Source organism: Oncorhynchus clarkii, chromosome 3 (assembly GCF_045791955.1).
Source record: "Oncorhynchus clarkii lewisi isolate Uvic-CL-2024 chromosome 3, UVic_Ocla_1.0, whole genome shotgun sequence".
In the NCBI taxonomy this organism is placed as follows: Eukaryota; Metazoa; Chordata; class Actinopteri; order Salmoniformes; family Salmonidae; genus Oncorhynchus; species Oncorhynchus clarkii.
In genome coordinates this window covers 44,738,822-44,765,676 of record NC_092149.1, presented here as the reverse complement: position 1 = coordinate 44,765,676, position 26,855 = coordinate 44,738,822, and the positions used below count along the sequence as shown (strand labels likewise).

At 41.5% G+C, this 26,855-nt stretch overlaps 1 protein-coding gene across 2 annotated transcripts; it reads right to left on the bottom strand.

The window, feature by feature from the left end:
* Nucleotides 1-124: 124 nt before the first annotated feature.
* LOC139396161 (regulator of nonsense transcripts 3A-like) lies at nt 125-24,515 on the bottom strand. 2 transcript variants are annotated; one of them, XM_071143319.1, is made up of 11 exons: nt 23,527-24,515; nt 19,615-19,721; nt 19,128-19,234; nt 16,291-16,389; nt 15,718-15,828; nt 15,583-15,638; nt 11,137-11,295; nt 8,853-8,986; nt 6,309-6,606; nt 4,954-5,031; nt 125-1,885 (listed from the first exon to the last, which is right to left on the bottom strand). In XM_071143319.1, exons 1-11 carry the CDS (start codon nt 23,665-23,667, stop codon nt 1,718-1,720), a joined length of 1,458 nt encoding a protein of 485 aa, XP_070999420.1. In that variant the 5' UTR covers nt 23,668-24,515; the 3' UTR covers nt 125-1,717. The 2 variants fall into 2 exon arrangements, with proteins under 2 accessions (XP_070999420.1, XP_070999421.1); XM_071143320.1 differs by having other exon boundaries at nt 6,381-6,606.
* Nucleotides 24,516-26,855: the final 2,340 nt, after the last annotated feature.

Below are 26,855 nucleotides of genomic sequence, written 5' to 3'. Positions count from 1 at the left end.
TATTCATAGAAAGTGTAATGGAAATAAAGATATTACTGAGTGGATATTATACATGTACTCCTAGTCATAAAAGAAGTGGACAAACAGAAAAATTATTAATTCAATCAAGGAACAGGAAAACCTCTATTGGATAATTTTATTTAACTTTTTTTGAAATCTCTTCATGAAAACAAACAACAAACAGAAGGAAGGTGTCTTAACCAGAATGTGAATTTACTGTCATGTGCAAAAAATATCTAAGGCATGTTACACATATCTATAACATAACATACTGCAGTTCAGGAATCAGCTGAATCCAACAGTTCACAATTTGGTAGAAAACCGTGCAAACAGTTTAGAAAATTTAGACTTTTAACAGCATCAAACTCAGCACCTTTAATGTTATTTTGCCTCCTTTTCATCATGACATTTAAGTGGCAGAAGGTTTTGTTGATCGTGTAACCTGACCAGGAAAAACTCTGGGCTCTAAATCCATGATGAATAATTTTGTTCTTCTTGGCTCAAGTGTGAAATACTGTTTTATAAGACAGTTCACGTCACCTTGTTTCCTAACACAAATAGCTACTGTCTATGACAACTAGAAACACGATGATATAAGAATTGTCATAAGTCACATTATACAAGGGAACAATTGACAAAGCATATTGTTGACAACCTAAACATTTTCCTCTCTGGCTCCTATCACACACGCAAAACACTGAAACACACACGCACATCTGCACACACAATTATTTGCTTAATATATTCTAAAAGGTTCTACATCCAACACTGCAAATACATTTTGAATATCTTAAATATAATTCTCACTACTTCATATATTTTCGTTGTGATAAAATCTATAGACTTTCTTTGAAAAACATCCCAGTCAAATGGAATCACTAAAAAGGCTTATAAATATGATCTCACTTGCTGAGATATTCCTTAGTAGACAGACACATAGGGGAAATTTACAGGACACAGATACATTTTAGCCCTGGACTAGAAAACTTCTCCGTTGACCATGCTTTTTTATTCCAGGACTCTGAGTAATCTCTGTCCGGGAAACTGGCTTGTAATGTGCTTCCTCAGGTACACTCTCATTAAAACAATGACACAATGTCTCATGTGGAATATACAGAATATACAAAATATAACTATAACTAACACACACACACACACACACACATACACATACATACATCTTATCAGGCAGTGGTTTCTGAAATGAGTGAATGTTCCAGACGTGTAAACACCACGGATTAACTATCCTGTCATGAAACAACTGTACATATAGGGTAAAAAAACAAAAAAACATAATGAAGGAAGGTCATTATTGTGCTATTGTACCCAAGGGTGAACCATGATGGGAATAACACACAGGCAAGAAACAAACAACTTCAGTCCCATCATGCTTAGAGAACATTCTATTGTGATGCACAGTATACAACCAAATGGGAACACAATGAAAATGTTCCCATTATGTTCTGGGAATGTTTGATTTTTGTTACCCTCCTCCTCCTGTCAGGGCAGGCCAATCTTACAAGCCTTTCACATTATTTGCACAAAGGTTTTGATGCAAAAGTGTCAGAAACTTCAAATTATGTGACCTGTGAGTGCAGCTCCATCAACCCCAAAGCCTTGCGCATGCTTGTTGTTTAGTAATGCACAAGCCTACAATCTGGCAGCCCAATACGCATAAAGAATGTGAAAGGCCTATCAGAGCGGACTACGGACTGGACTAATCTTCACTACTCTTTTCTGAGCCTGTTCCCATGGCAATGGCCTCATAGCAGTGATCTACCGCAACGTGTTCTAGCGACTGGCCGATGGGGAGCTCGTAACCTTTGCTCGCTGAGCCCATGCACTTGCGAGTGCCAGGCTGGTAGAGCTGCATGGCCGGTCGGTCCTGTATGGAGAGGAGGCAGGAACACGGGAGAGAAAAGCGACACAATCTGGTTCACAACAACAACAACAACAAGCAAAATGGCTGCTAAACTATACGAGTTGTTTTCCTTGCCACACATTGAGCCTAGTTCTGGACAAAAAAAGCTATTTCAATGGAGATTCTACATTGAGAGCGCTTTTAATCCAGGACTAGGCTTAATCTTTGTCCGGGAAATCATCCATAAGAGGGCTATTTACAGTAAGTGAATAACGTTCAGGACAGAAAGAAAATGAAACCTTTCTAATGGAAGTTTACTTTAAGATTCTGATATTGTCAGAGTTTTGTGCCTATTCTGTACTATTCTTTCAAGATCTACAATTTTATCATTGAGAATGGGAGTGTCTATATTAATTTATTAATTAAACGACTTTGGGTAATTGAAAAGCTCTATATAAGTCCCATATAAACTCAACAAAAAAAGAAACGTACTCACTGTCAACTGCGTTTATTTTCAGCAAACTTAACATGTGTAAATATTTTTATGAACATAAGATTCAACAACTGATACATAAACTGAACAATTTCACAGACATGTGACTAACAGAAATGGAATAATGTTCAAATTTAAAAGTAACAGTCAGTATCTGGTGTGTCCACCAACTGCATTAAGTACTGCAGTGCATCTCGTCCTCATGGACTGCACCAGATTTGCCAGTTCTTGCTGTGAGATGTTACCCCACTCTTCCACCAAGGCACCTGCAAGTTCCCGCACATTTCTGGGGGGGGGAATGGCCCTAGCCCTCATCCTCTGATCAAACAGGTCCCAGACATGCTCAATGGGATTGAGATCCGGGCTCTTCGCTGGCAGAACACCGACATTACTGTCTTGGAGGGGAAAGGAAATCACGCACAGAACGAGCAGTATGGCTGGTAGCGTTGTCATGCTGGAGGGTCATGTCAGGATGAGCCTGCAGAAAGGGTACCACATGAGGGAGGAGGATGTCTTTCCTGTAACGCACAGAGTTGAGATTGCCTGCAATAACAACAAGCTCAGTCCGATGATGCTGTGACACACCGCCCCAGACCATGACGGACCTTCCACCTCGATCCGGCTCCAGAGCACAGGCCTCGGTGTAATGCTCATTCCTTCAACAATAAACGCGAATCCGACCATCACCCCTGGTGAGACTAAACCTTGACTCGTCAGTGAAGAACACTTTTTGCCAGTCCTGTCTGGTCCAGCGACGGTGGGTTTGCGCCCATAGACGACGTTGTTGCCGTGATGTCTGGTGAGGACCTGCCTTACAACAGGCCTACAAGCCCTCAGTCCAGCCTCTCTCAGCCTATTGCGGACAGTCTGAGTACTGATGGAGGGATTGTGCATTCCTGGTGTAACTCGGGCAGTTGTTGTTGCCATCCTGTACCTGTCCCGCAGGTGTGATGTTCGGATGTACCGATCCTGTGCAGGTGTTGTTACACAGTCTGCCACTGCGAGGACGATCAGCTGTCTGTCCTGTCTCCTTGTAGCACTGTCTTAGGCGTCTCACAGTACAGAAATTGCAATTTATTGCCCTGGCAACATCTGCAGTCCTCATGCCTCCTTGCAGCATACCTAAGGCACATTCACGCAGATGAGCAGGGAGCCTGGACATCTTTCGTTTGATGTTTTTCAGAGTCAGTAGAAAGGCCTCTTTAGTGTCCTAAGTTTTCATAACGGTGACCTTAATTGCCTACCGTCTGTAAGCTGCTATTGTCTTAACGACCGTTCCACAGGTGCATGTTCATTAATTGTTTATGGTTCACTGAACAAGCATGGGAAACAGTGTTTAAACCCTTTACAATGAAGATCTGTGAAGTTATTTGGATTTATCTTTGAAAGACAGGGTCCTGAAAAAGGGACATTTCCTTTTTTGCTGAGTTTATTATTATTAGGGGTTCAGCACCTAAGCTGGTGAAATCCTATTGTATTTGTTGCCGTTGATTATTAGGGGTTCAAGCAGTGAAGCTGGTGAAACCATTTTTGTATTTTCTCATCATTATTATTATACCAATTCTGCAAATTTGGTGAAAAAAAACCAACATATTCCCGTGAGATAATAAGGCCTATGAGGAAGTAAAGTTGCATGATGGTAAATGGCCATGGGCCACACCCGCTGATGCAATGCCATTAGCCACATGGTGGCGCTACAACAAGCGATTGAAAATGCAACCTTTAAAAGGTCACGCCCCTCAGCTCATAATTCGGTACATTGGTCCCTCTCCTCACAAGGAACAAATTTGCCTCATGAACCCATAAGGTCCACCATAATGGATTTTCTGCCATTTTTAATTTTGTGAAAAACACTTAAATGACATCTACTCTGGAACCACTGGACAGATCTAGAATAAATGTAATATATAGCATCTATGGATCAAGGTCTCTCAACACAATATGTTCCAGGTTAGCATCTCAAACCACATGGTCGCTACTGACCAATACACATTCATATTCTAAACACTGTCAAGACTCAAAATATGCAATCACTTTGAGATTGACACAGTGGTGCTATAATGGGGACATTTATGTCTTGTTCTGTTTGCCTCAGAGTGATACAATTTGTCATAAATGCTCAGGGATATGAATCTAAATAACCTGTAAAGTATGGTTCAATTCTGCAGCATGGTGGTACTGTTGGACAGGAAAAAAATATTCATGCAAGCTCATTGGCTTATAGCTTATAAGTTTCAGCTACAGTCTTGGAAATAATGAAGATGTGTATCCATAGATGCTATATAACGAATTTGGTGCCGATTACTCCAGTGATTCTGGAGAAGAAGATGTTTAATATTTTTTTTCTCCAAATTACATCAAAAGCATATGGTTAGATGTTGATATGTTAGATGCTGTACTAGCAGATGCCCCAACCCCCGGCCCCCACCGATCAGACCTGGGTTTAAAAAGTATTTTGTCTTTCTTTATCTGCTTTTAATTGAGCTTGCCTGGTGCAATAAATTACTCCCAAAAGTGCAAACCCTGCCCCCCCCCTCATCGCCCATGTAGATAGCCTAGCTGTACCTTAGCTGGTAGTGGAAAGGATAGCTGACTGTACCTTGTTTGGCAGAGCCCCTCCTATCTGGTGTGGCCCCTCTGACTGGGACGTCCCTCTGTCCTGATGGGCTAACACAGACTGACAGACACAAGCCTGGATCAATAGGAGTAACATGTAGATATGTAATGTTCTTATGTGTGGTGCATATGTACTGTAATTTTCACTGTTTTCAACACGATGTAGGATGACAGTACATACGATCAACTTATGCTGTAAATCATCTCGTGCACAATAAAGTTGTATTGAAATAAAAATGTCTCCACTGCAACAGTATAACACTGTCTTCACAGCTGACGAAACACAGACTTGGGTATACATGCTGCGTGACAAGCAGCTGGAAATGTGTTCAGTGGTTCCTCCTTTAAAAGTCGCGTCTTACTGTGGCACACCTTGTGTGCTGCCGCAGCATTCTGTGGCACTGCATTTAATTCTCAACCATTTTTTCTGTTATTGCAAGTTATTGTTAGTTTGACCATCAGAGGGCATCTTTGAGAAGCATTTGATCGTGTTCCGTATTGGCATTACCAGAGAATTTAAAACCTTTTTTGTAATAACATAGAATATGGGAATGATTTTAAGAAATTTGGCTTAATTAATTTGATTAATGTTATGGCGTTTCTATTCAGAGAAAAACGAAAAAAAAAAAAAACCCTCAGGGTTTCCGTTAGAATGGAATGGAAAATACGGCTGGGAGTAGGCTCCCAACATGACGGTTGGGAGTAGGCTACAGGAATGGAGGATTCTAAATTGTTTGCCTTCCTTAGATTCCTCTTCTGACAACAGAACTTGACCAACTGCACACCAAGCATAGCAAGGGCTGCCCGGACCGTTATGCTGTTCTGCTATTCCAAGGATGTGTAACCGAAGAGAGATACCACGAGTGGGCACAGAATGCATAGCCGCTGTGGTTACAACTTTGTTCCAATATTTCTGTAAATCAGTGATATTTATTCCCATAGTAATTCATTATGGATCCATAACTAAATCAACATCTGTAATGAGTTCTCTAACTCCCCCTTGTGGTGGTCTGGAGCAATGAAGCTGTGACACTGGGTACCTCTAAGTCCCGCAGTGTAAGCTCACAACTTTTAAAGGAGAAACCACTGTATGGTGGGGTTATATAAAAAAAAAACAGAATGTATTACAAGAATGTAAAACAACCTTTGTTAACTTAAAAGTACTTAAAAGTCCAAACGAATCCAACCTTGCAACAATACTTTTTACAGTGTACGCACAGGAATAATTACACAGTAATAAAGGCACTGTAATATAAAACGTAACCTACTGTACATTACAATAAAAATTAACCACAAAAAGAACAACCTACCCCAACACCAGAACCTCTCTTTGCTCACCTTGTCGCTCACCTTGTTCCGGGTGCGGTCCTTCCTGCTAGCGCCAATGCCCTCCCTGTCCTCCTTACCCACCTTGTCACCCGTACTGGGGCAGTAGGAGTAGGAGCCGTGGTGGTGGCCATCTTTCTTGGCCCGGTCCTGGCAGTAGCCTTTGCCCCACTTGGTCTCCTCCTTGCGCCGTATGAACTTGTCAAACTCATAGTGGTGGCGCTGTCGTTTCCTCTCCTCGTCTCTTCCTCTGTGGTCTTTGTCTCTCTGCCTGCGGCCGTGTTCTCCCTTATCGCTCTCCATCTGACCCCTAGTGGCAGAAAAGGGAAGAACAGTTAGAATGGTTATCACACTGGAGGGTTGTGGTATCAGTTTAAGACCTTGGCCCTGAATAGAAACATTCGTTTTGTAAAGGTAAGGTTGTAGGTGGGTCATGGACAAAGTTGGCATCCCACTGTGAAAAGGAAGTTTCGCTCAAAGTAAAAGGCTCTTTCTCACCAAGTCCTTGATTTGGACGAAAAAAATTAATACGAGCACGTCGTGTATTTTCTGTGGGTTTTTTCCACCCCTTTTCTCTCCCCAATTTTGTGGTATCTAATTGGTAGTTGTTACAGTCCTGTCTCATCGCTGCAACTCCGTACGGACTCGGGAGAGGCGAAGGTCGAGAGCCATGCGTTCTCCGAAACACAACCCAACCAAGCCGCACTGCTTCTTGACACAATGCCCATCCAGAAGCCAGCCGCACCAATGTGTCAGAGGAAACACCGTACACCTGGCGACCGTGTCAGCGTGCACTGCGCCCGGCCCGCCACAGGAGTCGCTAGTGGGCGATGAGACAAGGATATTCCTGCCGGCCAAACCCTCCCTAACCCGGCCGACGCTGGGCCAATTGTGCGCCGCCCCACGGGCCTCCCGGTCGGGGCCGGCTGCGACAGAGCCTGGACTCGAACCAGAGCCTGGACTCGAATCTCTAATGGCACCACTGCGCCACTCGGGAGGCCCATGTCTCAAGCCTTAAGGAAGGTGGAGAGATGACGAGAAACAAATTCTGTATACAGTTTTATCTGAATGATTTGAATGATTTTTGACCTGTCCCCAAATAAATATAATTGTTTCAGAGTTTGTTTTGATATTTCAACCTGTGTCTCCTGATCGCTTCTGGTGTGGGTGAACAAAATCAACGTGACCAGTTTGGTCAGCATGTAAGTTAGACATTAATTAAATGCTTACTTACAGACCCTTCCCAACAATTCAGAGAGAAAATAGAGAGAGAAAAAGAGAAAAAAGAGAAATAATAAAAAAGTAATAACATGTAATAATACACAATGAGTAATGATAACTTGGCTATATATATGGGGTACCAGTACCGAGTCTATGTGCAGGGGCATAATAATATATTAATGAATCATTCGTATAGCATATATATATATATTTTTTTATAGACCTACTAAAGTGAATCTAGGCGATCACCTGTTCGATAAGCAACCCTAAAAGACAGACAAAATCCGTCGGAGTTTACCCTAATCAATAAGTGGTTGCACAGATTTAGATAAAGCACTCAAGTTAAAATGAAGTGTCAAAATAACCACACACTGCTTTAAAAAAAAAATGGCTGATCATTAGGCTATGGAAAGGTTGAATGCATGTGTTATTTTCTAATGGTTGTCAATTTCATCTTCATATAGCCTATATCAACGCTGTCTCTATATCTCCCACTTAAAACTTTCCTAATCAATTTTAATGATAGTCTTCATTGATTGAGCACTACTCTATAACGTAGACTAGTTTTTGATACCCAACAGAAATTATTTTGAAGTTAATGGAGAAATGTGATTTGCTTATGTGTCTGAGTAAGATGCGCTGCAGGAGGCTTTGATTGATGGGTCCTTTTCGGTGGGTGGGTGGGTGGGTGCACGTGTAGGCTATGAGTTTGTTAATTCTTTATGTCCATTCACATAGTTTAATAAAATAGACCTAGCTTGTCTGGACTTCATCTCTTTAATCAGATAGAAAGAAAACTGTAGGTAGCAAGCATCATGACGGTCAGCATATTTTGTGTGAGAGAAATGACGACAAGTGCCAGTTGCGTTCCCTCTCTTATTAAATGTGCCACTGAATGAAACGTAGCCAATAATATCATATTGAGTCATGATCCATCCTATAGATGAATAGCCTATCCTAATATTTTCAGTCGTATATTGTTTTTCCAGTAGTGTATTATTTTTCTCATTACTGCATCCTCTCCAGCTACTATGAACAGCATATTAGTACTGAGAATGACCACAACAGCATTGGTGATATTATACGAATTGTTTGGAAAAGTGGAAGGAAATATGCATCAGATTTTATGTGAATGGTTTAGTGCGTCAAAATCTGAATCTGTATTTTTGGTGAATTCGGATGAAAAGATTGCTATGCAGTTGGTGAGAAAAGGGCTTAAGGCATAGAAAACGTCCCACCACTAGCTAACTCCAATTTTGGTTTGTTATAACTGAGAAAAAAGAGAAAAAAAACTCAGTTATCTACATGAATAGTTCACTTAAAAAAGGTACTTACTTGTCCTTGGCTTCCTTGAACTTCATTTGTCCACTGGGTTTGTCCCACTTGGCCCTCTCCGTATCCCCACTGTCCCCTTTGTCCTTGAGCCTGTCAGAGTCCATGTCATCGTCCCGGTCACTCTTCTTTAGGAGCTGAGGCAAGCCCAAAACACACTTACTACCCAAAAACTACGAACACTTATTAGCAAAACACAGTAACGAACTATCTGTTCTTTCTTTAAGCCTTAAATGGCCAGTTGCTACATACATTTTTTGACTTATAAATGATATTTGATTCTTGAAAAATCCATTAAAAATGCCTCATGAGCTGAATTCAACTCTTCTACCCAATCAGAACCCAAAATACAGTTGAAGTCAGAAGTTTACATACACCTTAGACAAATACATTTAAACGCAGCTTCACAATTCCTGACATTTAATCCTAGTAGAAATTCCCTGTCTTACATCAGTTACGATCACCACTTTATTTTAAGAATGTGAAATGTCATAATAATAGTAGAGAGAAGGATTTATTGCAGCTATTATTTCTTTCATCACATTCCCAGTGGGTCAGAAGTTTACATACACTCAATTAGTATTTGGTAGCATTGCCTTTAAATTGTTTAACTTGGGTCAAACGTTTCGGGGGGGCCTTCCACAAGCTTTTTGGCCCATTCCTCCTGACAGAGCTTGTGTGGCAGGTTTGTTCGCACACGCTTTTTCAGTTCTGCCCACAAATATTCTATAGGATTGAGATCAGGGCTTTGTGATGGCCACTCCAATACCTTGACCGGGTTGTCCTTAAGTCATTTTGCCACATCTTTGGAAGTATGCTTGGGGTCATTGTTGATTTGGAAGACCCATTTGCGACCAAGCTTTAACTTCCTGACTGCTGTCTTGAGATGTTGCTTCAATATATCCACATAATTATCCTCCCTCATGATGCCATCTATTTTGTGAAGTGCACCAGTCCCTCCTTCAGCAAAGCACCCCCACAACATGATGCTGCCACCCCTGTGCTTCACGGTCGGGATGGTGTCCTTCGGCTTGCAAGCCTCCCCCTTTTACTTCCAAACATAACGATGGTCATTATGGCCAAACAGTTCTATTTTTGTTTCATTAGACCAGAGGACATTTCTCCAAAAAGTATGAACTTTGTCCCCATGTGCAGTTGCAAACCGTAGTCTGCCTTTTCTATGGCGGTTTTGGAGCAGTGGCTTCTTCCTTGCTGAGCGGCCTTTCAGGTTAAGTTGATTTAGGACTCGTTTTACTGGGAATATAGATAGTTTTGTACCCGTTTCCTGCAGCATCTTCACAAGGTCCTTTGCTGCTGTTCTAGGACTGATTTGCACTTTTCGCACCAGAGTACATTTATTTCTAGGAGACAGAACGCGTCTCCTTCCTGAGCGGTACGACGGCTGCGTGGTTCCATGTTGTTTATACTTGCGTACTATTGTTTGTACAGATGAACATGGTACCTTCAGGCATTTGGAAATTGCTCCCAAGGATGAACCAGACCTGTGGAGGTCTACAGTCTTTTTTCTGAGGTCTTGGCTGATTTATTTTGATTTTCCCATGATGTCAAGCAAAGAGGCACTGAGTTTGAAGGTAGGCCTTGAAATACATCCACAGGTACACCTCCAATTGGCTCAAATGACATCAATTAGCCTATCAGAAGCTTCTAAAGCCATTACATAATTTTCTGGAATTTTCCAAGCTGTTTAAAAGGCACAGTCAATTTAGTGTATTTAAACTTCTGACCCACTGGAATTGTGATACAGTGAATTATAAGTTAAATAATCTGTCTGTAAACAATTGTTGGAAAAATTACTTGTGTTATGCACAAAGTAGATGTCCTAACTGACTTGCCAAAACTATAGTTTGTTAACAAGAAATTTGTGGAGTGGTTGAAAAACAGGTCTCAATGACTCCAACCTAAGTGTATGTAAACTTCCGACTTCAACTGTATATGTTTGTTTTACTCCAATGTTTGTAAACAAAGTAAATGTAAACAAACAGTATATAGAATCAAAATATGGCTAAAACTCACATTTTGGTCATCCTTAGAACTATAAATTTGAGAGTGATTACATTTCTCCAGCCCCATCCCTCAGTTTTTTACCGAAACCGGCTGGGAGGGCGATTTGTTATTATTTTTACTGCTGATTGCAGCTTTAACTCTAGGTCCCAAGTTTACTAACTAACTAATACTTAAAACTAACAAAACCCAGCACACAAAGGGCTTCCTAAACTCTTGAATTTAGTGAATGTGCATATACTACTCAAAATGAACTAGTGACCACCTTTATCTTGATCTCCTTCTCCGACAGCTTCTTCAGTTTATCCGCCTCCTTGCGTTTGCGTCTCTCCTCCTCCCTCCGCTTCCTTTTCTCCTCCTCCCTCTGGCGTTTCTTCTCCATCTCCCTGCGTCGACGCTCCTCTCTCTTTTCCTCTCTTATCCTCTGCAGAAAAATGGCATCTCATAGTGAGAGTTAATCTACAGTGGTTCCTAAATTAAAAGTTTTGGAGTTTATGCTGTAGAGCACGGAGGTAGATTGTGGTATAGTGTAGTACTTTGCATCACTGCAAGGGGGAGCTAGAACACTGATTATGCATTTGGGTTCGGAGTAAAGCGCTGGTACCCAGGTGCTAATGTGTCTCTCTTCTCACTGAATGATGTGCATTGATGAATGGGTGATATAAACTGATAATTGCCTCTTGAAAGAAAAACAAAAAATGTAATGTTATATTCCATTATAGTCTTAAAATATATATGTGTTGACTCCTAAATTAATAAATTGATGGTGCAGCCATATAGCCTCGGCTACTAAGCAGGGGTAAATAAAACTCAAAACATGCTATTCTGTTATTTTGAAATACATTGTCATAGTATCATATCAATAGACCCTTGACGCCGAGTTGATTTCTATTTTTAGACTTGTATCAAACAGGTGAACAATCTTTTTTACCATTTGGAACAGTGTAAACACAAATACAAAAATAATTTATAAAGAATGTTTTATTTGTTCTAAGATGAAAAACATTTGCGTTTATTCGTGAATGCAATTCCTTTAGCCAACATGTTGCGGTTTATTTATTGTTTACTTAGTCAAGGCTCCCTTTGATTTGATGAATTAAGGTCACTAATTAGTAAAGAATTCCCCTCACATGGTTGTCTAGGTCTTATTTGAAAGGAAAAACCCAAAACCTGCAGACACTAGGCCCTCCATGGAATGAGTTTAACACCCCTGATCTACAGTATTTGTTCATCAACATCTTAATGTCAATAAAATAATGATTTAAAAAAAGTGTGTTTTAAAATGCAGATGTTTATTTCAACTGCATTTGAACTAAATTTAAGTTGCACTTCCACTCCATGACCATGGGTAATATGTTGCCGAGATGATCAATGTATTTACTGCATTGTTGTATTGTAAGTTTCTCGAGCCAAAACGTCTTCTTGAGCCAAAACGCTTGTAGGCTTGGTAGAATTATGGATGAATGTTTTCAGTTGATAAAAAGTTAGAGTTAGATATACTGTAGGCCTATCCAACTGTAGGTGACACTTTACCCTTTGGAACCACACAATTACCAGGTGAAGAGTAGGCCGTTTGCCTGCCTCAACGGCGAGTGTGGCCTCTTTGAAGCGATAGAGGAAATCAACAACATCCCTCTTTCACAATAGCTGTTATCTGCAGTTTTGTGCTGGGAACTGTCCCACTCTGTGATCAATAGCTCCCTCTCCACAAGCACCTACTCTTTGTTTATATAATGGGCTGTAGGCACAAGTATCCTTTTTTTCCTCTCTCTCGCTCAACTCCAGGACCACCCGCCAACTGATTTTTGGGCTGATGAGATAGCTCTTTATTTTTATTCATGGTAATTCACAACGAAGCTGTATTTTTGCAAACCTCTATAGTGTGAGAGGAGAGACTCGGACAGAAACATTCACACCACCAATAACTCGGCAAGGTGTTAAAACCCCAATTTGTGACACAGTTTAGGCTACTGCTAAATTCTGCGGTCAGTCATCTGAGCGAGGATAGGAGCGAGCGAAGTGTGCCTATTGATTTTGACCTTCTGAATGAATAGATTTATGGAATGTTACCGAATAGATAACAATATAAATAAACATCTGGTGGCATCTCGATTTACAGAATATCCCTCCCTCATTTACACAACAAATATACAAAAGTATCCCAATTAGCGGGAGAGATAGGAGCATCTTGTCACACAGTGCTGAAGTTTATAATGGCTGTCAGTCAAAACCCATACAGTGCTGTGAATAAGAGAACCTTCTACAACTAAATCGTAAATTATTATCGTAAATAAAGGCCAGGATATAATGGAACGAGTCACATATGAATAGAAACAATCAGATTTCGGCCTATAACCATCCAAATATTTCATTCTTCCTATAAGTCTACAAAGAAAAATAAAAAAAATATATATATATAGAGAGATATATATAGAGAGAGATATATATATATATAAAATTCAATTATAATCATGAAGTGTATTCACCAATTGGATGTCATGGTGATCTTAAAAGGAGCATTTAACGGCAAGCACTGTAAAAGGTGCTGCATGGTCAATCCGACATCTGCATTGGCCACACAGCATTTACTGTGATGTGGCCTCTGCAGAAGTCAGAGTAAACATACTTTTGGAAGTTTTGGTATTTATTAGGATCCCCATTAGCCGCTGCAAAAGCATCAGCTACTCTTCCTGAGGTCCACATGAAACATAACATAATACATAGTACAGAACATTATTAATTGTCAAGGAAGTGAGTTTGTACAGGACCTCCCACCCTCACCTACCGTCAACCAATTACAGTGCCTTGCGAAAGTATTCGGCCCCCTTGAACTTTGCAACCTTTTGCCACATTTTAGGCTTCAAACATAAAGATATAAAACTGTATTTTTTTGTGAAGAATCAACAACAAGTGGGACACAATCATGAAGTGGAACGACATTTATTGGATATTTCAAACTTTTTTAACAAATCAAAAACTGAAAAATTGGGCGTGCAAAATTATTCAACCCCTTTACTTTCAGTGCAGCAAACTCTCTCCAGAAGTTCAGTGAGGATCTCTGAATGATCCAATGTTGACCTAAATGACTAATGATGATAAATACAATCCACCTGTGTGTAATCAAGTCTCCGTATAAATGCACCTGCACTGTGATAGTCTCAGAGGTCCGTCAAAAGCGCAGAGAGCATCATGAAGAACAAGGAACACACCAGGCAGGTCCGAGATACTGTTGTGAAGAAGTTTAAAGCCGGATTTGGATACAAAAAGATTTCCCAAGCTTTAAACATCCCAAGGAGCACTGTGCAAGCGATAATATTGAAATGGAAGGAGTATCAGACCACTGCAAATCTACCAAGACCTGGCCGTCTCTCTAAACTTTCAGCTCATACAAGGAGAAGACTGATCAGAGATGCAGCCAAGAGGCCCATGATCACTCTGGATGAACTGCAGAGATCTACAGCTGAGGTGGGAGACTCTGTCCATAGGACAACAATCAGTCGTATATTGCACAAATCTGGCCTTATGGAAGAGTGGCAAGAAGAAAGCCATTTCTTAAAGATATCCATAAAAAGTGTCGTTTAAAGTTTGCCACAAGCCACCTGGGAGACACACCAAACATGTGGAAGAAGGTGCTCTGGTCAGATGAAACCAAAATTGAACTTTTTGGCAACAATGCAAAACGTTATGTTTGGCGTAAAAGCAACACAGCTCATCACCCTGAACACACCATCCCCACTGTCAAACATGGTGGTGGCAGCATCATGGTTTGGGCCTGCTTTTCTTCAGCAGGGACAGGGAAGATGGTTAAAATTGATGGGAAGATGGATGGAGCCAAATACAGGACCATTCTGGAAGAAAACCTGATGGAGTCTGCAAAAGACCTGAGACTGGGACGGAGATTAGTCTTCCAACAAGACAATGATCCAAAACATAAAGCAAAATCTACAATGGAATGGTTCAAAAATAAACATATCCAGGTGTTAGAATGGCCAAGTCAAAGTCCAGACCTGAATCCAATCGAGAATCTGTGGAAAGAACTGAAAACTGCTGTTCACAAATGCTCTCCATCCAACCTCACTGAGCTCGAGCTGTTTTGCAAGGAAGAATGGGAAAACATTTCAGTCTCTCGATGTGCAAAACTGATAGAGACATACCCCAAGCGACTTACAGCTGTAATCGCAGCAAAAGGTGGCGCTACAAAGTATTAACTTAAGGGGGCTGAATAAGTTTGCACGCCCAATTTTTCAGTTTTTGATTTGTTAAAAAAGTTTGAAATATCCAATAAATGTCCTTCCACTTCATGATTGTGTCCCACTTGTTGTTGATTCTTCACAAAAAAATACAGTTTTATATCTTTATGTTTGAAGCCTGAAATGTGGCAAAAGGTCGCAAAGTTCAAGGGGGCCGAATACTTTCGCAAGGCACTGTATGTCAATGCGGAGCTATACAGAGCCCTCCGTATTGTTACAAAATTTGAGAGGTGCACAGCGATGTGGTACGGAGCTCAATTTGGCCTCTCTATGACTCCGGAGACTCCGTAATTGCGTCACACCATCCATACGGCGGCTTCGACCACATTTTCAGATCAAGCATAATTTGGCTTTACCGTGGTATAACGCAACTTTTAATTGAGGAACCACTGTATGTCTGGATAAGAGTCCACAATGGACAACTATAAACACATTATTTTTCACTGTTACATTGCTCTTACCTGCTTCTCAAGTTTCTTATTCTTGATGTACTCCAGAAGAGGTGTTGTTCTTTTGGCTGAAATTAAATCACATATAATGCAAAGTCAGATTTGATTGAATGCCTGACTCATTGGTTGACTGATTGATCCTAGTACCTATGAGTTCCCTTGTCTTGGCCTCTATCTCTCCCAGTAGGGTTTCAGGGTTGGCCATTGACTTCTCCTCATCACAGGAGTAGTTCTCCAGAAACCGACAGTACTCTGGGTCTGCGAGGGGAGAAGGATTAGGATGAGTCAAGAAGAGGGATGAGGTCCATCAGTCACATTGTTACCAAGGATGTGGTGGTAAAGAATAAGGGGGGTAAAATATAGGGTTAAAGCTTCAGATGACAGGAGGTGATGTTATCAAATCTAAATACGCTAATTTGGTGTAATAGGTGTGTATCTCTATTCAGAAAATAGAAAGGTTTGTTATCTGCATTTATGTGCGTTTATCCTTCACTACATCCTAGATTTTTTTTTATTTGCGTTATTTATCAGATGCTGGATAAATGCATAAAGTACAATGAGGGGGCTGAAACCCCATATACTATAAATGTAAAGGGTAGCATGGGTTCCAATCTGTGTTTGCCAGTCCCGACATGTTTTGACATTGAATGCAGAAACAATCAGGCATCCAGGCTATATGTCTGAATAGTTTCTAAAAAAAGTCACAGGTCCAGCACCCACCTTCTTCAATGCTTCCGGCTTTGGCATCTTTCTTTTTGAGTTTCTTCTTGGATACTTTCTGAAAGGGTGCAAACTCTACCACAGCTGGGTACTCCTGGCCTGAGCAAATATTGACATGGAGACAGATCATCATTAGACAACACCTGACACAATGATCAAACCATTACCATGGCATCTGGGGTTGTGTGAACCTCCTGTCTCATGACAGATTTAGAGCCTACACACACACACACACACACACACACACACACACACACACACAATAAAACACCACAAAAAAAAGAAGCATCACAAGAAAACACTGAACGTTGACCATTGAGGATGTGTTTAATTGCATTATATATATCCAGCAGCACTATACTTCTACCCACTATTTACAGTGCCTTCAGAAAGTATTCAGACCCCTTGACTTTTTCCACAATTTGTTAAATTACAGCCTTATTCTAAAATTGATAAAATAGTTTTTTCCCCTCTCAATCTACACACAAAACCCCATAATGACAAAGTAAAACCAGGTTTAGAAATGTTTGCCAATTTGTAAAACAAAAAAACTGAAATATCACATTTACATAAATATTCAGACCCTTTACTCAGCACTTTATTGAAGCACCTTTGGCAGTGATTACAGCCTTGAGTCTTCTTGGGTATGACACTATAAGCTTGGCACACCTGTATTTGGAGAGTTTCTCCCATTCTTCTCCGCAGAACCTCTCAAGCTCTGTCAGGTTGGCTGGGGAGTGTTGCTGCACAGCTATTTTCAGGTCTCTCCAGAGATGTTCGATCGGGTTCAAGTCCGGGCTCTGGCTGGGCCACTCAAGGACATTCAGAGACTTGTCCCGAAGCCACTCCTGCCTTGTCTTGGCTGTTTACTTAGGGGCGTTGAACCTTCGCCCCAGTCTGATGACATGAGCGCTCTGGAGCAGGTTTTCATCAAGGATCTCTGTACTCTGCTCTGTTCATCTTTGCCTCGATCCTGACTTGTCTCCCAGTCCCTGCCGCTGAAAAACATCCCCACAGCATGATGCTGCCACCGCCATGCTTCACCATAGGGATGGTGCCAGGTTTCCTCCAGACATAATGCTTGGCAATCAGGCCAAAGAGTTCAAGTTTGGTTTCATCAGACCAGAGAATCTTGTTTCTCATGGTCTGAGAGTCTTTAGGTGCTTTTTGGCAAACTCCAAGTGGGCTGTCATGTGCCTTTTACTGAGGTTTTGCTTCTGTCTGGCCACTCTACCATAAAGGCCTGATTTGTGGAGTGCTGCAGAGATTGCTGTCCTTCTGGAAGGTTCTCCCATCTCCACAGATGAACTCGAGAGCTCTGTCATCGGGTTCTTGTACACCCTTCTCCCCCGATTGCTCAGTTTGGGGCAGCCAGTCCTGGTGGTTCCAAACGTCTTCCTTTTAAGAATGTTGGAGGCCACTGTGTTCTTGGGGACCTTCAATGCTGCAGAAATGTTTTGGTACCCTTTCTCAGATCTGTGCCTCGACACAATCCTATCTCGGAGCTCTACGAACAATTCCTTCGACCTCATGGCTTGGTTTTTTCTCTGACATGCACTGTCAACTGTGGGACCTTACATAGACAGGTGTGTGCCTTTTTCAAATCATGTCCAATCAATTGAATTTACCACAGGTGGAGTCCAATAAAGTAATATAAACATCTAAAGGATGATGAAAGGAAACATGATTGACCTGAGCTCAATTTCGAGTCTTACAGCGAATGGTCTGAATAATGTAAATAAGGTATCAGCAAAACATTCTAAAAACCTGTTTTTACTTTGTCGTTATTGTGCGTAGATTGCTGAGGAATTATTTGTATGTAATACATTTTAGAATAAGGCTGTAAACATAACTAAATGTGGAAAAGTCAAGGGTTCCGAATACTTTCCAAAGGCACTGTATTTCTACCTACAGGACTATCTGCTCAAAAACATTGTGTAAACACTAACTACTAAGCACTAAGACATTGGTAATAGGAAATATTTAGGATAGGTTTCCCAGACATAGATTAAGCCTAGTCCTGCACTAAAAAGCAAGATCGATGGAGAATCTCCAGAATAGGAAGAAGAGTGGCAGGCCCTGGTGCACAACTGAGCAAAAGGACAAGTATATTAGAGTGTCTAGTTTGAGAAACAGACGCCTCACAAGTCCTCAACTGGCAGCTTCATTAAATAGTACCCGCAAAACACCAGTCTCAACGTCAACAGTGAAGAGGCGTCCCCCGGGATGCTGGCCTTCTAGGCAGAGTTACTCTGTCCAGTGTCTGTGTTCTTTTGCCCATCTTAACCTTTTCTTTTTATTGGCCAATCTGAGATATGGCTTTTTCTTTGCAACTCTGCCTAAAATGCCAGCATCCTGGAGTCACCATTTCTCAGAACAAGAATAGAATGACAAGTTTCAATATAAAGGTCTTTGTTTCTGGACATTTTGAGCCTGTAATCGAACCCACAAATGCTGATGCTCCAGATACTCAACTAGTGTAAAGAAAGACAGTTTTATTGCTTCTTTAAATCAGGACACAATTTTTCAGCTGTGCTAACATAATTGCAAAAGGGTTTTCTAATGATCAATTAGCCTTTTAAAATTATAAACTTGGATTAGCTAACACAACGTGCCATTGGAACACAGGAGTAAAGGTTGCTGATAATGGGCCTCTGTAAACCTATGTAGATTTTCAGCTACAATAGTAATTTACAACATTCATAATGTCTACACTGTATTTCTGATCAAATTATTGTTAATTGAATGGGCAAAAATGTTTTGCTTTTCTTTCATAAACAAGGACATTTCTAAGTGACCCCAAACTTTTGAATGGTAGTGTACATAAAAAAATATACCTTTGTTATCAATGAAAACATAGCCATCAAAGCGGTCTCTGAAGAGCAGGATGTCCTCTGGGTTTTTAAAGTTGATGTAAGCTCTGGAGAACAAGTGTGGGTAGAGGCTGCATGGAATTAACAGGTTGTTTTAGAAAGCCATTCCATCAAGAGCAGCCCATCTAAAATGTGGAGTTAAAAGAGTGATGATGACATATTCTCTGATACACCCTGATTTTAGGTGGTAACCCAATGATTAGATTACTGTGCTAGTGTTTTAGCTTTGTTTTGGCAAGATCATTTAGAATTAATTCACTCAGGCTGAATCGGCATTAACAGCAAAGGCGGTATGGACTTCACAAACCAAGGTTTGGTGAAGCCAATTGTTTAATATCTGTGGGTAATGTCAATATCATGATGTTGGCATCACCCGATGCAGATCTGAGAAAAACAATGATCTGTGCAGGCACCCTGTCCCAACACATGGAGTATCCTACTAAATATTCACCTTTGATCTGCAGGGAAGAACTCAAAGTAGTCAAAGGATGGAAGAGGACTGAGCTGTTCTTCCAGCTGGTCCTTGGACAGGTTGGGTGGAAGTCGCCTTATTACTACCTGGAACCGAGAAGAACATACATGCACAAACACAAAATAGTGGGTTGAAATTACACTAGAATTGGCAAGACAACAAAGACATTCATGGTCACGTTAATAGTTGGATGGAATTTACTCTTAATCAATGAATTTGTACTGTGTGTCTTGGTTGTTTGATTACATACACTTCAACTACGACAGACAAAATGAGAAGAAAAAAAATCCAGAAAAATCACATTGTAGGATTTTTTATGAATTTATTTGCAAATTATGGTGGAAAATAACTATTTGGTCAATAACAAAAGTATCTCAATACTTTGTTATATACCCTTTGTTGGCAATGACAGAGGTCAAATGTTTTCTGTAAGTCTTCACAAGGTTCTCACACACTGTTGCTGGTATTTTGGCCCATTCCTCCATGCAGATCTCCTCTAGAGCAGTGATGTTCTGGGGCTGTTGCTGGGCAACACAGACTTTCAACTCCCTCCAAAGATATTCTATGGGGTTGAGATCTGGAGACTGGCTAGACCACTTTGTTGCCCGGGTTGTGTGTTTGGGATCATTGTCATGCTGAAAGACCCAGCCACGTTTCATCTTCAATGCCCTTGCTGATGGAAGGAGGTTTTCACTCAAAATCTCACGATACATGGCCCCATTCATTCTTTACACGGATCAGTCGTCCTGGTCCCTTTGCAGAAAAACAGCCCCAAAGCATGATGTTTCCACCCCCATGCTTCACAGTAGGTATGGTGTTCTTTGGATGCAACTCAGCATTCTTTGTCCTCCAAACGCGACGAGTTGAGTTTTTACCAAAAGGATTTGAGTCCCTGGCGGCGTAGCGTGTTACTGATGGTAGGCTTTGTTACTTTGGTCCCAGCTCTCTGCAGGTCATTCACTAGGTCCCCTGTGTGCTTCTTGGATTTTTGCTCACCGTTCTTGTGATCATTTTGACCACACGGGGTGAGATCTTGCGTGGAGCCCCAGATCGAGGGAGATTATCAGTGGTCTTGTATGTCTTCCATTTCCTAATAATTGCTCCCACAGTTGATTTCTTCAAACCAAGCTGCTTACCTATTGCAGATTCAGTCTTCCCAGCCTGGTGCAGGTCTACAATTTTGTTTCTGGTGTCCTTTGACAGCTCCTTGGTCTTGGCCATAGTGGAGTTTGGAGTGTGACTGAGGTTGTGGACAGGTGTCTTTTCTACTGACAACAAGTTCAAACAGGTGCCATTAATACAGGCAACGACTGGAGGACAGAGGAGCCTCTTAAAGAAGAAGTTACAGGTCTGTGAGAGCCAGAAATCTTGCTTGTTTGTAGGTGACCAAATACTTGGTAATAATTTGCAAATAAATTCAGAAAAAAATCCTACAATGTGATTTTCTGGATTTTTTTTCTCATTTTGTCTGTCATAGTTGAAGTGTACCTATGATGAAAATTACAGGCCTCTCATATTTTTAAGTGGGAGAACTTGCACAATTGGTGGCTGACTAAATACTTTTTTGCCCCACTGTATGTTCATTGAATTGAGCAATGTGATGTAGGCATTCTTTGGGGCAGAAGTGCACCACCTATACCTTTGCAACTTTATCAACATAGCATAAGCTACAGCGTTACATGCATTCGATAGTACAGCAAACATACACATTACTTTGTTCAAACATAGGCCTACTACATCAGATACACTATATATACAAAAGTATGTGGACACCTCTTCAAATTAATGGAATCGGTTATTTCGGATGGTTCCGACCTAGAATATGTGGACATCTATAAGTACCTAGGTGTCTGGCTAGACTGTAAACTCTCCTTCCAGACTCATATCAAACATCTCCAATCTAAAATCAAATCTAGAGTCGGCTTTCTATTCCGCAACAAAGCCTCCTTCACTCACGCCGCCTAGTAAAACTGACTATCCTACCGATCCTCCACTTCGGCGATGTCATCTACAAAATAGCTTCCAATACTCTACTCAGCAAACTGGATGCAGTTTATCACAGTGCCATCCGTTTTGTTACTAAAGCACCTTATACCACCCACCATTGCGACCTGTATGCTCTAGTCGGCTGGCCCTCGCTACATATTCGTCGCCAGGCCCACTGGCTCCAGGTCATGTATAAGTCCATGCTAGGTAAAGCTCCGCCTTATCTCAGTTCACTGGTCACGATGGCAACACCCACCCGTAGCACGCGCTCCAGCAGGTGTATCTCACTGATTATCCCTAAAGCCAACACCTCATTTGGCCGCCTTTCCTTCCAGTTCTCTGCTGCCTGTGAGTGGAACGAATTGCAAAAATCGCTGAAGTTGGAGACTTGTATCTCCCTCACCAACTTTAAACATCTGCTATCTGAGCAGCTAACCGATCGCTGCAGCTGTACATAGTCCATCGGTAAATAGCCCACCCAATTTACCTACCTCATCCCCACACTGTTTTTATTTATTTACTTTTCTGCTCTTTTGCACAACAGTATCTCTACCTGCACATGACCATCTGATCATTTATCAATCCAGTGTTAATCTGCTAAATTGTAATTATTCGCCTACCTCCTCATGCCTTTTGCACACAATGTATATAGACACTTTTTTTCTTTTTTTTCTACTGTGTTATTGACTTGTTTATTGTTTACTCCATGTGTAACTCTGTGTTGTTGTCTGTTCACACTGCTATGCTTTAACTTGGCCAGGTCGCAGTTGTAAATGAGAACTTGTTCTCAACTAGCCTACCTGGTTAAATAAAGGTGAAATAAAAAATAAAATAAATTTCAGCCACACTCGTTGCTGACAGGTGTATAAAATCAAGCACACAGCCATGCAATCTCCATAGACAAACATTGGCAGGATTATGGCCTTACTAAAGAGCTCAGTGACTTTCAACGTGGCACTGTCATCAGATGGCACATTTCCAGTAAATCAGTTAGTCATATTTCTGCCCTGGAAATGCGTTCTATGGAGTGATGAACCACGCTTCACCATCTGGCAGTCCGATGGACGAATATGGGTTTGGCAGATACCAGGAGAACGCTACCTGCCCGAACGCATAGTGCCAACTGTAAAGTCTGGTGGAGGAGGAAAAATGGTCTGAGGCTGTATTTCATGGTTGGGCTAGGCCCCTTACTTCCAGTTACCTTCTAGATGATTCTGTGCTTCAACTTTGTGGCAACAGTTTGTGGAGGGCCCTTTCCTGGTTCCGCATGCTACCATGCACAAAGTGAGGTCCATACAGATATGTGTCGAGATTGGCGAGGAAGAACTTGACTGGCCTGCACAGAGCCCTGACCTCAACCACATCAAACACTTTTGTGATTAAATTGGTAAGCCGACTGCGAGCCAGGCCTAATCGCCCAACATCAGTGCCCGACCTCACTAATGCTCGTGGCTAAATGGAAGCAAGTCCCCGCAGCAATGTTCCAACATCTAGTGGAAAGCCTTTCCAGAAGAGTGGAGGCAGTTATAGCAGCAAAGGGGGAGGAACAACTCAATTTGAATGATTTTGGAAAGAACTGTTCAACAGCAGGTGTCAACATACTTTTGGTCATGTAGTGTATGTTGTTGTTGACATATTGCATGCACCAAATGCAGATCGTTAGAAAATTTGGTAGGCGCATGGCGATGCAGTACAGAGAGCTCAATTCGGCCTCTGCGTGCCTTCCAGAGGCTCCGTAAATGCGTCACACCCTCCATAAGGAGAACCGACAACATTTTCGGATCAAGCATAAATTGTATCTTAGCATACCTCTCGCGTTCGCTGCCTGTGGTGCCGATTATGTTGCCTCGTCCATATCTGCGGCCGACTGTAATAACAAACACGCCATCACAGCGCTCTGCCTACCTTAGTAAATACCTCCTTCTTCTCTTCTTTCTGCTTTGAGTTGACAAAGACGGCGTCCTGTTCCCTCGGAATGTCTCTAAATTGTATCTCGACGACAATTTTCTCCCTGCCTCCGGGCATTTGGTCCTTTTCAGACCTCATCTCTCTCCATCTCTCTTCCTCTCCTGTGGAAGTCACTATGTCCCCTCGCGAGAGTTCTAAACCAAGTACCGCGATTATTCAATGCCTCAGCAACGACGCTGTCCGCAAGAGCTTGTGCTGCTGTGTTGTTTATGTCGTGCGCACTTCTCATTTATCAGTTTGAGAAAATATCTATTAAAAAAATACGTTGTTAATATACAATAAGTGCGACTTCTATAGTTTATTGATTTATTTAGTATTCACATGTTATAAACAGTCTTTACAGGTCTGAGCTGCGAATAGGACAATATTATGTTAGTAGGCTGGTCGCTGATGGGATGTGTGAGGAAGTAGGTCTACTGCATCTTAATAAGATGTTTTAAGAAATACTGTGTTCATTTCCGGGAGATTATTGGCAATAAACGACAACATCAGTGACATCCATAAGGGAAATCAACATAAAAAAAGATAATTTTGATTCCTTGTGGACCTCAGTGCGCGTCTGATGTTGCAGGTAGAGCCTACAGTTATGCCTCAATCAGACCGAAAGTGAATTGCGTTTGGTACTCCAGAAGTAGGCTACATTAATTTAAAATAGAGCCCTGCATTTTTTATTTATTTCACTAGGTAAGTCAGTTAAGAACAAACCGCGACTCCTCAGTGAAGAGCACTTTTTGCCAGTCCTGTCTGGTCCAGCGACGGTGGGTTTGTGCCCATAGGCGACGTTGTTGCCGGTAATGTCCAGTCCAGCCTCTCTCAGCCTCTCTCAGTCCAGCCTCTCTCAGCCTATTGCGGACAGTCTGAGCACTGATGGAGGGATTGTGCGTTCCTGGTGTAACTCGGGCAGTTGTTGTTGCCATCCTGTACCTGTCCCGTAATGTTCGGATGTACGGATCCTGTGCAAGTGTTGTTACACGTGGTCTGCCACTGCGAGGACGATCAGCTGTCCGTCCTGTCTCCCTGTAGCGCTTTCTTAGGCGTCTCACAGTGCGGACATTGCAATTTATTGTCCTGGCCACATCTGCAGTCCTCATGCCTCCTTGCAGCATGCCTAAGGCATGTTCACGCAGATGAACAGGGACCCTGGGCATCTTTCTTTTGGTGTTTTTCAGTCAGTAGAAAGGCTTTTTTAGTGTCCTAAGTTGTCATAACTGTGACCGTAATTGCCTACCGTCTGTAAGCTGTTAGTGTCTTAACGACCTTTCCACAGGTGCATGTTCATTAATTGTTCATGGTTCATTGAACAAGCTTGGGAAACAGTGTTTAAACCTTTTAGAATGAAGATCTGTGAAGTTATTTGGATTTTTAAAGACAGGGTCCTGAAAAAGGGCCGTTTCTTTTTTTTCTGAGTTTAGAATAACCATCCCTTCCATCTCAGCATCTGACCTTTGAAGTGTGTGTGTGACATATTGTCTCTGCTCTCCAAAGATATGGTGTAACACAAACAGACGGACAACCCGAGAGTTGCTCTTTTCTATGACATGGCTGTGTAAGTAGGCTACAGAAAGTATTCACACCCTTGAATGGCACACAAGTATTTATTGTTTTGAAGTAGTAGGGGTAGTGACGGCAGTAGTAGGGTTTTCAAAGGCTGTGTGTTAGGTCACAAAAACTATTTGGGGGTGGTTTGTAGATGTGGAGTTATTATAGTGAGCTAGTATAGTAGGCTAACGTGAGTACCATATGTGTTTTAAGCTCAAAATGTTTGTTTGAACATTCAACATTTTTTGTGGCAGTGATTTCAGTTTTGAATGTTGAAGCCTGCATTCCGCCATTTAAATTAATGGGGATACAACAATCTTTATAGTCTATGAAGTGGGAATGATAGCAAAATCCTGTGTTGAAGCCATCTAAATTGAGCCAGTCAGCCCATGTCAACGTTGTAGCTGTGGTCAGTAGTTGTGTGGTTAGTAGTGGTCAGTAGTTGTGGTCAGTGGTTGTGATCAGTAGTTGTGTTTCTCAGTAGTTGTGGTCAGCTATGTGGTTGTGTTCAGTAGTAGTGGTCAGTTGTGTGGTTGTGGTCAGAAGTGATCTGCAGTAGTTGTGGTCAATAGGTGTGTGGTTGTGGTTAGTAGTTGTATTCATTCAGTAGTTGTGGTCAGTATACAAGCACACTACTCCAGACTGGTCTGCACATTTTAAAGTTTGAATGGTGTTTCTAAGGCACCTGAAATACATTGGGATTCATGCAAATATGGTGTAGTAGTATAACATTATTTTTTATTTTTTTACAATCAACAGTACCAGTACCAATTTTTAAGTTGTTTTTGTGTTGGTAGCTTTAACAGTTTATGAGGAGTGGCATATCCAAATATTTTCCATTGGGGTCTATGGAGTTCCAAAAGTATAAATGGTATCAAAAAGCTGTACAGTTGTTGGCCAAAGGTTTTGAGAATGACACAAATATTAATTTTCAAAGTTTGCTGCTTCAGTGTCTTTAGATATTTTTGACAGATGTTACAATGGAATACTGAAGTATAATTACAAGCATTTCATAAGTGTCAAAGGGTTTTATTGACAATTACATGAAGTTGATGCGAAGAGTCAATATTTTCAGTGTTGACCCTTCTTCTTCAAGACCTCTGCAATCCGCCCTGGCATGCTGTCAATTAACTTCTGGGCCACATCCTGACTGATGGCAGCCCATTCTTGCATAATCAATGCTTGGAGTTTGTCAAAATTTGTGGGTGTTTGTTTGTCCACCCGCCTCTTGAGGATTGACCACAAGTTCTCAATGGGATTAAGGTCTGGGGAGTTTCCTGGCCATGAACCCAAAATATTGATGTTTTGTTCCCCCGAGCCACTCAGTCATCACTTTTGCCTTATGGAAAGGTGCTCCATCATGCTGGAAAAGGCATTGTTCGTCACCAAACTGTTCCTGGATGGTTGGGAGAAGTTTCTCTCGAGGACCATTCTTTATTCATGGCTGTGTTCTTAGGCAAAATTGTGAGTGAGTCCACTCCCTTGGCTGAGAAGCTACCCCACACATGAATGATCTCAGGATGCTTTACTGTTGGCATGACACAGGACTGATGGTCGCGCTCACCTTGTCTTCTCCAGACAAGCTTTTTTCCCGGATACCCCAAACAATCGGAAAGGGGATTCATCAGAGAAAATTACTTTACCTCAGTCCTCAGCAGTCTGTCCCTGATGTTTTTCCTGGAGAGAAGTGGCTTCATTGCTGCACTTCTTGACACCAGGCCATCCTC